General features: G+C 44.5%; 1 protein-coding gene across 5 annotated transcripts in view; it reads right to left on the reverse strand.

Moving 5' to 3' along the window:
• LOC100194730 (ubiquitin-protein ligase E3A) overlaps positions 1–13,156 on the reverse strand; it is a 211,333-nt gene that overhangs the window by 179,875 nt on the left and 18,302 nt on the right. For all 5 annotated transcript variants that reach the window (XM_045688001.1, XM_045687998.1, XM_045688000.1 and 2 more), the window contains exons 8-9: positions 6,692–6,836; positions 6,210–6,415 (exon numbers count right to left, since the gene is read on the reverse strand). In XM_045688001.1, the coding sequence (XP_045543957.1) occupies positions 6,210–6,415; positions 6,692–6,836 (351 nt within the window). The remainder of the gene's footprint in view (positions 1–6,209; positions 6,416–6,691; positions 6,837–13,156) is intronic.

The raw sequence follows: 13,156 nt of genomic DNA on the forward strand, positions 1-13,156 counted from the left end.
GCGTTGCAAACACCATGCTCTACCAACTGAGCCACAGGGAAGACTGTTTGCTCACCAGTATGATTAATTGGATTATTTCTACTGATTACATGAATGCAATTATGTGATCCTTCATTAATAACAGATGTAACAATTCACCGATACGCATCGTTTTCCGGTTCAAATGTTTAAGATATGAGTACATCGGTCCGTGAGACCCCCAAAAATCGACCAAAATGTAGCATGTGTCGGTCAGAAAATCGTTACAAAATGTTACGCATTGCCGGTTCACTAAAACGTTATGCTCAAACTACTTTCTTTCTACCTTCCAAAAATACCTAATATTTTGTTACATCTGTCTTTCAATAGCCTAGTCAAACTGGGCACTCTGAGCAGCTTCGCTCGCTGACCAACGTAGGCTGTATGCTGATCGGGGCTTCGATTAGATTTTATTTAAAATGGTTCAGGTTTACCATCAGCAAGTCGGAATGAATGTTTGAGTTTCTGCTGTCTCGACCTCTGAATGATTGGCTATGAAAAGCCAACTGACATTTACTCCTGAGGTGCTGACCTGTTGCACCCTCTACAACCACTGTAATTATTATTATTATTATCTGAATATCTTATCTGGTGAAATAATAATCACAGTGGTTGTAGAGGGTGCAACAGGTCAGAGGAGGGTCAGTGTAAATAGTCCGGGTGGTCATTTGATTAATTGTTCAGCATAATACCTCAATTGGCCCGACCAAAGAGTGCTCCCACACATTGGCTAACCGGGCTATCTGCATTGTGTCCCGCCACCCGCCAACCCCTCTTTTACGCTACTGCTACTCTCTGTTTAGCATATATGCATAGTCACTTTAACCAGATCTACATGCACATACTACCTCAATCAGCCTGACTAACTGGTGTCTGTATGTAGCCTCGCTACAGTATATAGCCTCGCTACTGTTATTTTTCACTGTCTTTTTACTGTTGTTTTAATTTCTTTACTTACCTATTGTTCACCTAATACCTTTTTTGCACTGTTGGTTAGAGCCTATAAGTAAGCATTTCACTGTAAGGTCTACACCTGTTGTATTCAGCATTTCACTTTAAGGTCTACACCTGTTGTATTCGGCGCACGTGACAAATAAACTTTGATTTGATTTGCTTCTTCCCTAAATAGTTCTTGCAAAGTTTGGAGCTGTGCTTTGGGTCATTGTCCTGTTGTAGGAGGAAATTGGCTAAATGGAGTGACAGCCTTCCTTCTTCAAGATCCCTTTTACCCTGTACAAATCTCCCACTTTCCCTCCACCAAAGCACCCCCAGACCATCACATTGCCTCCACCATGATGACAGATGGCGTCAAACACTCCTCCAGCATCTTTTCATTTTCTCTGCGTCTCACGAATGTTCTTCTTTGTGATCCGAACACCTCAAACTTAGATTCGTCTGTCCATGACACTTTTTTCCCCAATCTTCCTCTGTCCAGTGTCTGTGTTCTTTTGCCCATCTTAATCTTTTATTTTTATTGGCCAGTCTGAGATATGGCTTTTTCTTTGCAACTCTGCCTAGAAGGCCAGCATCCCGGAGTCGCCTCTTCACTGTTGACGTTGAGACTGGTGTTTTGTGGGTACTATTTAATGAAGCTGCCAGTTGAGAACTTGTGAAGTGTCTGTTTCTCAAACTAGACACTCTAATCTACTTGTCCTCTTGCTCAGTTGTGCACCGGGGCCTCCCACTCCTCTTTCTATTCTGGTTAGAGCCAGTTTGCGCTGTTCTGTGAAGGGAGTAGTACACAGCGTTGTACGAGATCTTCAGTATCTTGGCAATTTCTCGCATGGAATAGCCTTCATTTCTCAGAACAAGAATAGACTGACAAGTTTCAGAAGAAAGTTCTTTGTTTCTGGCCATTTTGAGCCTGTAATCGAACCCACAAATGCTGATGCTCCAGATACTCAACTAGTCTAAAGAAGGCCAGTTTTATTGCTTCTTTAATCAGGACAACAGTTTTCAGCTGTGCTAACATAATTGCAAATGGGTTTTCTAATGATCAATTAGCCTTTTAAAATGATAAACTTGGATTAGCTAACACAACGTGCCATTGGAACACAGGAGTGATGGTTGCTGATAATGGGCCTCTGCACCCCTATTTAGATATTCCATAAAAAATCTGCCGTTTCCAGCTCCAATAGTCATTTACAACATTAACAATGTCTACACTGTATTTCTGATCAATTTTATGTTATTTTAATGGGGGGGGGGAGAGCTTTTCTTTTGAAGTAAATTTCTAAGTGAACCCCAAACTTTTGAACGGTAGAGTATATATTCGTTGGCTATGTCATAGCTCATTTTTAAAGATAAAATATGGATACATTATATAGCTCTAACACTTTAAATCTGCAAAAACGACAAATATACTGCTCAAAAAAATAAAGGGAACACTTAAACAACACAATGTAACTCCAAGTCAATCGCACTTCTGTGAAATCAAACTGTCCACTTAGGAAGCAACACTGATTGACAATAAATTTCACATGCTGTTGTGCAAATGGAATAGACAACAGGTGGAAATTATAGGCAATTAGCAAGACACCCCCAATAAAGGAGTGGTTCTGCAGGTGGTAACCACAGACCACTTCTCAGTTCCTATGCTTCCTGGCTAATGTTTTGGTCACTTTTGAATGCTGGCGGTGCTTTCACTCTAGTGGTAGCATGAGACGGAGTCTACAACCCACACAAGTGGCTCAGGTAGTGCAGCTCATCCAGGATGGCACATCAATGCGAGCTGTGGCAAGAAGGTTTGCTGTGTCCTCTGCCTTTGTGCAAGGAGGAGCACTGCCAGAGCCCTGCAAAATGATCTCCAGCAGGCTACAAATATGCATGTGTCTGCTCAAACGGTCAGAAACAGACTCCATGAGGGTGGTATGAGGGCCCGATGTCCACAGGTGGGGGTTGTGCTTACATCCCAACACCGTGCAGGACGTTTGGCATTTGCCAGAGAACACCAAAATTGGCAAATTCGCCACTGGCGCCCTGTGCTCTTCACAGATGAAAGCAGGTTCACACTGTGCAAATGTGACAGACGTGACAGTCTGGACACGCCGTGGAGAACGTTCTGCTGCCTGCAACATCCTCCAGCATGACCGGTTTGGCGGTGGGTCAGTCATGGTGTGGGGTGGCATTTCTTTGGGGGGCCGCACAGCCCTCCATGTGCTCGCCAGAGGTGGCCTGACTGCCATTAGGTACCGAGATGAGATCCTCAGACCCCTTGTGAGATCATATGCTGGTGCGGTTGGCCCTGGGTTCCTCCTAATGCAAGACAATGCTAGACCTCATGTGGCTGGAGTGTGTCAGCAGTTCCTGCAAGAGGAAGGCATTGATGCTATGGACTGGCCCGCCCGTTCCCCAGACCTGAATCCAATTGAGCACATCTGGGACATCATGTCTCGCTCCATCCACCAACGCCACGTTGCACCACAGACTGTCCAGGAGTTGGCGGATGCTTTAGTCCAGGTCTGGGAGGAGATCCCTCAGGAGACCATCCGCCACCTCATCAGGAGCATGCCCAGGCGTTGTAGGGAGGTCATACAGGCACGTGGAGGCCACACACACTGCTGAGCCTCGTTTTGACTTGTTTTAAGGACATTACATCAAAGTTGGATCAGCCTGTAGTGTGGTTTTCCACTTTAGTTTTGAGTGTGACTCCAAATCCAGACCTCCATGGGTTGATAAATTGGATTTCCATTGATTATTTTTGTGTGATTTTGTTGTCAGCACATTCAACTATGTAAAGAAAAAAGTATTTAATAAGATTATTTCATTCATTCAGATCTAGGATGTGTTATTTTAGTGTTCCCTTTATTTTTTTGAGCAGTGTATATTAGTGGGTGTGTTCAGATCTAAAAGGTGTGTGTTTGTGTGTGTGTGTGTGTGTCTTCTGATCCCTCCTGTCTCAGCCTCCAGTATTTATGCTGCAGTAGTTTATGTGTCGGGGGGCTAGAGTCAGTCTGTTACATCTGGAGTATTTCTCTTGTCTTATCCGGTGTCCTGTGTGAATTTAAATATGCTCTCTCTAATTCTCTCTTTCTCTCTTTCTGTCTTTCTCTCGGAGGACCTGAGCCCTAGGACCATGCCTCAGGACTACCTGGCATAATGACTCCTTGCTGTCCCCAGTCCACCTGGCCGTGCTGCTGCTCCAGTTTCAACTGTTCTGCCTGCGGCTATGGAACCCTGACCTGTTCACCGGACGTGCTTGTTGCACCCTCGACAACTACTATGATTATTATTATTTGACCATGCTGGTCATTTATGAACATTTTAACATCTTGACTATGTTCTGTTATAATATCCACCCTGCACAGCCAGAAGAGGACTGGCCACCCCTCATAGCCTGGTTCCTCTCTAGGTTTCTTCCTAGGTTTTTGGCCTTTCTATGGAGTTTTTCCTAGCCACCGTGCTTCTTTCACATGCATTGCTTGCTGTTTGGGGTTTTAGGCTGGGTTTCTGTACAGCACTTTGAGATATCAGCTGATGTACGAAGGGCTATATAAATAAATTTGATTTGATTTGTGGGGGGGGGGGGTTAAAAGGTAACATTGCCCCTCCTAACCGAGTGTTGGGTGGTATAGAATTATACATCATTTACACACGTCAGCTCAGAGAGATCCAATTCAGAGAGGCCGAGCTCATGAGCTTCCATCAGCAGCAGATTTGAATTTAGAAAAGAAAATGGATGCGTTTATGCAAATGTTATGCAAATGTTAGTGCATCGATTCGTTCTTCTAAATCCAACTGAATCGCACAGAATCGTTTCAAACTAAAACGTATGGTTCCTGTATTGTATCGGAGCCCACGTATCTAGATACGTATCCAATCGATTTGAAAAGGAAAGACACACATCCATAATAATAATAATAATAAATGACATTTAGCAGAAGCTTTTATCCAAAGTGACTTACAGTCATGCGTGCATACATGTTGTTTTTTTTGTACTTATGGGCAACTCTATTAAAACAATGACATTGGCCTATATCATATCCTTAACTTACCTCATTTGCACTCATTGTATATAGACTTTTTATTTTGTTCTACTGTATTATTGACTGTATGTTTTGTTTATTCCATGTGTAACTCTGTGTTGTTGTATGTGTCGAATTGATACACTTTATCTTGGCCAGGTCGCAGTTGTAAATGAGAACTTGTTCTCAACTAGCCTACCTGTATCAAGCTACTCAGTGGTGTAAAGTACTTAAGTAAAAATACTTGAAAGTACTACTTAAGTAGTTTTTGGGGGTATTTGTACTTTACTATTTATATTTTTGACTACTTTTACTTTCCTTTAGAAAATATTATACTTTTTACTACATTCATTGACACCCAAAAGTACTCGTTAAATTTTGAATGCTTAGCAGGACAGGAAAATAGTCAAATTGACGCATTTATCAACGAAACATCCCTGGTCATCCCTACTGCCTCTGATCTGGAGGACTCACTAAACAGAGAACATCTCTGGTCATCCCTACTGCCTCTGATCTGGAGGACTCACTAAACAGAGAACATCCCTGGTCATCTCTACTGCCTCTGATCTGGAGGACTCACTAAACAGATAACATCCCTGGTCCATCCCTACTGCCTCTGATCTGGAGGACTCACTAAACAGAGAACATCCCTGGTCATCCCTACTGCCTCTGATCTGGAGGACTCACTAAACAGAGAACATCCCTGGTCATCCCTACTGCCTCTGATCTGGAGGACTCACTAAACAGAGAACATCCCTGGTCATCCCTACTGCCTCTGATCTGGAGGACTCACTAAACACACATTCTTCGTTTGTAAATTATGTCTGAATGTTGGGAGTGTGCCCAAGGCTTTCCGTAAATGAAAAAAATAAAAAATAATAAGAAAATGCTGCCATCTAATAGGCTTAATATAAGGAATTTGAAATGATTTCATTTTACTTTTGATACTTAAGGATATTTTAAACCAAATACTTTTACTCAAGTAAAATTTTACTGGCTGACTTTTACTTGAGTCATTTTCTATGAAGGTATCTTTACTTTTACTCAAGTATGATAGTTGGGCACTTTTTCCACCACTGCTAACGCTACAGAAACAGGAGATAAGCTCCTGCCCAGCGGGCCGTTCTGGCACAAGGCTACTTACTATATCACATCTAACAGGTTTAAACATGTTACATTAATGACGTTACAAATCACATTGAAACACGTTGAAATATGTTCCAGTACCGGATGTGAGTCTGCCAGGTCCAGATAGGTGCCTTTCTTCCCCATCAGTTTCCTGTAGACCACCATGGGAAAGTGAACATCCAGGATGCAGTTGTTGTAGATGGCCAGGCCCAGGACGATTCCTATCAGGGTGAACTGGGCCTCATTCTCCAGAGAGGACGGGTTGTACCAGAACAGCTTGGTGGACTCATCATACGTAAACATGCCTGACGGAAGGAACACATTTCATTTCATTCATTCATAATTTTTTATTTATGTAGCCACGATAGTCCACTCAGTAACACTTCGTACTGTCTGCCAGAGTCCTGGGACCCATAAAAATCTATATTATAGTGACTGTCTAAAAAACAAAAGGAACATAAAAACACCATGAGGACAGTTGGACAGTTTGATAGTTTGCTGGTGAATAATACAAAGATGATCAGTAAGACTTGTCATGAGCTCGTCTTCTTCCCTAATGTTAAAGCAGAAGAGTATCTCACCAATATCAGGATTGAACATCTCCTCAAGGACAAGCTGGAAAAACTCTTTAGACACTCCTCCTTCGTCGACGCCCTGCTCTCCTTCAAACTCCACAAACAGCTGCTTCCTCAGGTCCGCAGGGTTCTCCATGGAGATCATCTCTAACTGTAGGACACAGAAAGCAGGTTAGGAGAAACAGAAAGATACTTTTTTGGTCATGAGGTGTATGTGGAACACCTGCTCGTCCAATATCTCATTCCAAAATCATGGGGCATTAATATGGAGTTTGTCCCCCCCCCTTTTACAGCTATAACAGCCTAAACTTTTCTGGGAAGGCTTTCCACTAGATGTTGGAACATTGCTGCGGGGACTAGCTTCCATTCAGCCACAAGAACATTAGTGAGGTCGGGCACTGATGTTGGGCGATTTAGGCCTGGCTCACAGTCTGCGATCCAATTCACCCCAAAGGTGTTCGATGGGGTTGAGGTCAAGGCTCTGTGCAGGCCAATCAAGTTCTTCCACAGCGATCTTAACAAACTATTTCTGTATGGACCTCGCTTTGTGCACAGGGGCATTGTCATGCTGAAACAGGAACTGGCCTTCCCCAATCTGTTGCCACAAAGTTGGAAGCACAGAATCGTCTAGAATGTCATTGTATGCTGTAGCGTTAAGATTTCTCTTCACTGGAACGAAGAGGCCTAGCCCAAACAATGAAAAACAGCCCCAGACCATTATTCCTCCTCCACCAAACTTTACAGTTGGCACTACGCATTCGGGCAAGTAGCGTTCTCCTGGCATCCGCCGAACCTAGATTCTTCCGTTGGACTGCCAGATGGTAAAGCGTGATTCATCACTCCAGAGAATGCATTTCCACTGCTCCATAGTCCAATGGTGGCTAGCTTTACACCACTCCAGCCGACGCTTGGCAATGTGCATGGTGATCTTAGGCTTGTGTGCGGCTGCTCGGCCATGCAAACCCATTTCATGAAGCTCCCGACAGAACAGTTATTGTGCTGACGTTTCTTCCAGAGGCAGTTTGGAACTCGGAAGTGAGTGTTGCAATCGAGGAGAGGCAATTTTCACGCACTACGCGCTTAAGCACTCAGCGGTCCCGTTCTGTGAGCTTGTGTGGCCTACCAATTCGCGGCTGAGCCGTTGTTGCTCCTAGACGTTTTCACTTCACAATAACAGCATTTACAGTTGACCGGGGCAGCTCTAGCAGGACAGAAATTTGACGAACTGACTTGTTGGAGACTTGTCGAGCATTTTATACATCTGACCAGTGTCTGTGTTCTTTTGCCCATCTTAATCTTTTCTTTTTATTGGCCAGTCTGAGATATGGCTTTTTCTTTGCAACTATGCCCAGCATCCCGGAGTCGCCTCTTTACTGTTGACGTTGAGACTGGTGTTTTGCCGGTACTATTTAATGAAGCTGCCAGTTGAGGACTTGTGAGGTGTCTGATTCTCAAACTAGAAACTGTAATGTACTTGTCCTCTTGCTCAGTTATGCACCAGGGCCTCTCACTCTTCTAGAGCCAGTTTGCGCTGCTCTGTGAAGGGAGTAGTACACAGCTTTGTACGAGATCTTCAGTTTCTTGGCAATTTCTCGCATGGAATAGCCTTAATTTCTCAGAACAAGAATAGACTGATGAGTTTCAGAAGATTTGAACAATTTGATATTACAGCCTTATTCTAAAATGGATTAAATTACTTTTGTCCTCATCAACTTGATTCTTAACCAAGACTCTTCCTAGAGCTGGCCGCCCAGCCAAACTGAGCAATTGGGGGAGAAGGGCCTTGGTCAGGGAGGTGACCACAAACCCAATGGTCATTGACAGAGCTCCAGAGTGCCTCTGTGGAGATGCGAGAACCTTCCAGAAGGACAACCATCTCTGCAGCACTCCACCAATCAGGCCTTTATGGTAAAGTGGCCAGACAGAAGCCACTCCTCAGTAAAAGGCACATAACAACCTGCTTGGAGTTTCTCAGATCATGAGAAACAAAATGATCTGGTCTGATGAAACCAAGATTGAACTCTTTGGCCTGAATGCCAAGCGTCACATGTAGAGGAAACCTGGCACCATCCCTACGGTGAATCATGGTGGTGGAAGCATCATGCTGTGGGGATGTTTTTCAGCGGTAAGGACTGGGAGACTAGTCAGGATCAAGGGAAAGATGAATGGAGCAAAGTACAGAGAGATCCTTGATGAAAACCTGCTCCAGAGCGCTCAGGACCTCAGACTGGGGCGAAGTTTCACCTTCCAACAGGACAACGACCCTAAGTACACCGGCAAGACAACGCAGGAGTGGCTTCGGGACAAGTCTCTGAATGTCCTTGAGTGGCCTAGCCAGAGCCCGGACTTGAACCCGATCGAACATCTCTGGAGAGACCTGAAAGGCACACTTTCTGCTACTCTAACTTCCGCGATGCATACAAAGCCCTCCCCCGCCCTCGCTTCGACAAATCCGACCACAATGCCATCTTGCTCCTACCATCATATAGGCAGAAAATCAAACAGGATGTACCAGTGACGAGAACCATTCAACGCTGGTCTGACTAATCGGAAGCAACGCTTCAAGATTGTTTTGATCACGCGGACTGGAATATGTTCCCAGACAGCCTCAGAGAACAACATTGACCTATACGCTGACTCGGTGAGTGAGTTTATAAAGAAGTGCATTGGAGATGTTGGACCCACTGACTATTAAAACCTACCCTAACCAGAAACAGTTGCTGTATTTGCGGCATTCACGCAAAACTGAAAGCGCGAACCACTGCGTTTAACAGAAAGAGGTCTGGGAATATGGCTAAATATAAACAGTGTAGTTATTCAAACAAGCGAAACGCCGGTACAGGGACCTTGTGGAGTCGCAATTCAACGGCTCAGACACAAGACATACATTTTATTTTACATTTTAGTCATTTAGCAGACGCTCTTATCCAGAGCGACTTACAAATTGGTGCATTCACCTATAATATCCAGTGGAACAACCACTTTACAATAGTGCATCTAAATCTTTTAAGGGGGGGTTAGAAGGATTACTTTATCCTATCCCAGGTATTCCTTGAAGAGGTGGGGTTTCAGGTGTCTCCGGAAGGTGGTGATTGACTCCGCTGTCCTGGCGTCGTGAGGGAGCTTGTTCCACCATTGGGGTGCCAGAGCAGCGAACAGTTTTGACTGGGCTGAGCGGGAACTGTGCTTCCTCAGAGGTAGGGAGGCGAGCAGGCCAGAGGTGGATGAACGGAGTGCCCTTGTTTGGGTGTAGGGCCTGATCAGAGCCTGAAGGTACGGAGGTGCCGTTCCCCTCACAGCTCCGTAGGCAAGCACCATGGTCTTGTAGCGGATGCGAGCTTCGACTGGAAGCCAGTGGAGAGAGCTGAGGAGCGGGGTGACGTGAGAGAACTTGGGAAGGTTGAACACCAGACGGGCTGCGGCGTTCTGGATGAGTTGTATGTGGCAAGGGTCTTCAGGAAATCACGGACTATAAAAAGAAAACCAGACACGTCACGGACAAACTAAACACCGACGTCAAGCTTCCAGACAAACTAAACACTTTCTTTGCCCGCTTTGAGGATAATAGAGTGCCACCATCGCGGCTCGCTAACAAGGACTGCGCCCCCCCCCCCCCTCCTTCTCCATGGCCGAAGTGAGTAAAACATTTAAACGTGTTAACCCTCGCAAGGTTGCTGGCTCAGACGGCATCCCTAGCTGCATCCTCTGGCTGGTGTGTTTACGGACATATTCATTCGCTCCCTATAACTGAACTAAATGACTACCACCTCGTAGCACTCACTTCTGTCATCATGAAGTGCTTTGAGAGACTAGTCAAAGATCATATCACCTCCACCTTACCTGATACCCTAGACCCACTTCAATTTGCATACCGCCCCAACAGGTCTACAGACGATGCAATCGCCTTCAAACTTCCCTGTCCCATCTGAACAAAAGGAATACCAATGTAAGAATGCTGTTCATTGACTACAGCTCAGCATTCAACACCATAGTACCCTCCAAGCTCATCATCAAGCTGGAGGCCCTGGGTCACAACCCCGCCCTGGGCAATTGGGTCCTGGACTTTTGAAAGGTTGCCCCCAGGTGGTCAAGGTAGGAAACAACATCTCCACTTCGCTGACCCTCAACACTGGGGCCCCACAAGGGTGCGTGCTCAGGCCCCTCCTGTACTTCCTGTTCAACAATGACTGCGTGGCCATGCACGCCTCCAACTCAATCATCAAGTTTCCAGACGACACAACAGTAATGGGCTTGATTACCAACAACGACGAGACGGCCAACAGGGAGGAGGTGAGGGCCCTCGGAGTGAGGTGTCTGGAAAACAACCTCTCACTCAACGTCAACAAAACAAAGGAGCTGATCGTGGACTTCAGGAAACAGCAGAGGGAGCACCCCCTTATCCACATCGAAGGGACAGCAGTTGAGAAGGTGGAAAGTTTTAAGTTCCTCGGTTTACACATCACTGACAAACTGAAACTCCCCAAATACAGGTATGCCAAGCTTGTAGTGTCATACACTAGAAGACTGGAGGATGTAATCACTGCCAAAGGTGCTTCAACAAAGTACTGAGTAAAGGGTTTGAATACTTATGGAAATGTGATATCAGTTTTCTATTTTTAATAAATTACCAAAAATGTCTAAAACACAGGTTTTGCTTTGTCATTTTGGGGTAATGTGTGTAGATTGATGAGAGGGAAATATATGATTTAATCAAATTTAGAATAAGGCTGTAACCTAACAAAATGTGGAAAAAGTCAATGGGTCTGAATCCTTTACGAAGGCACTGTATTTCATGTAGTCCTCATTATATCCTGTTATATTCCTATCAGCAGAGAGACATGCAGTCCTCATTCTATCCTGTTATATTCCTACCAGCAGAGACATGCAGTTCTCATTATATCCTGTTATATTCCTATCAGCAGAGAGACATATTTCATGAGGTCCTCATTATATCCTGTTATATTCCTATCAGCAGAGAGACATGTAGTCCTCATTATATCCTGTTATATTCCTATCAGCAGAGAGACATGTAGTCCTGATTATATCCTGTTATATTCCTATCAGCAGAGAGACATATAGTCCTCATTATATCCTGTTATATTCCTATCAGCAGAGAGACACGTAGTCCTCATTATATCCTGTTATATTCCTATCAGCAGAGACATGCAGTCCTCATTATCTCCTGTTATATTCCTATCAGCAGAGACATGTAGTCCTCATTATCTCCTGTTATATTCCTATCCGCAGAGACATGTAGTCCTCATTATATCCTGTTATATTCCTATCAGCAGAGAGACATATTTCATGTAGTCCTCATTATATCCTGTTATATTCCTCATTATATCCTGTTATATTCCTACCAGCAGAGACATGTAGTCCTAGTTTCCAAGATCTTATTTTCCGCTCGTATTTCTTCCATCATTTTATTACTGTAATCCATTCCTGTTTTATAAGGCCTCAACCTCCCCCAGCAGCCCAGGCAATAGATCCAGGTTTTTTTTAACTGCTCTCTCATGCTTGTAAACAATTCTCTATCTTCTGGAGACATAGTTATAAAATGTCTTCCTCCAGTGTTACAGTTTAGACGGCGGCTTCCCTTCAGTTGTTTCGCTCACAGAGGAAAGGTCTTCTCGTTCGCCTCAACGTATCCAATTCTTTTTCGAGCGTATCAAAATGCTGATCAATAAATAGTTCAAGTTTCTCTATATTACCAAGAATGTTTGTTTTTCAGCAGTTATCAGCTAATCCTCAATGATTAAATGATGGGACAAGCTGTGCCTACCACGTCATCTGCCACCACCTCTCTCTTTAGCTAGATAGTTCACATGGAGACTTGTAAGATGTGACGGAGTCCTCACCGACAGACAGGCTTGATACTGACGTCTCTGAATGGACAGAGACCAGGCACTCTGACAGACAGGCTAGATACTGATGTCTCTGAATGGACAGAGACCAGGCACTCTGACAGACAGGCTAGATACTGACGTCTATGAATGGAGAGAGACCAGGCACTCAACATATCCGCAATGTGGAACTGAAGGTGATTACTAATAATACAGTACAGTAATTTATTTATTTTATTTTACCAGGTAAGTTGACTGAGAACACATTCTCATTTACAGCAACAACCTGGGGAATAGTTACAGGGGAGAGGAGGAGGAGGAATGAGCCAATTGGAAGCTGGGGATGATTAGGTGACCGTGATGGTTTTGAGGGCCAGATTGGGAATTTAGCCAGGAGACCGGGATTAACACCCCCTACTTTTACGATAAGTGCAATGGGATCTTTAATGACCTCAGAGAGTCAGGACACCCATTTAACATCCCATCCAAAAGACAGCACCCTACACAGGGCAGTGTCCCCAATTCCTGCCCTGGGGCATTGGGATATTTTTTAGACCAGAGGAAAGTGTGCCTCCTACAGGCCCTCCAACACCACTTCCAGCAGCATCTGGTCTCCCATCCAGGGACT

The sequence above is a fragment of the Salmo salar genome, chromosome ssa10, assembly GCF_905237065.1.
Source record: "Salmo salar chromosome ssa10, Ssal_v3.1, whole genome shotgun sequence".
In the NCBI taxonomy this organism is placed as follows: domain Eukaryota; kingdom Metazoa; phylum Chordata; class Actinopteri; order Salmoniformes; family Salmonidae; genus Salmo; species Salmo salar.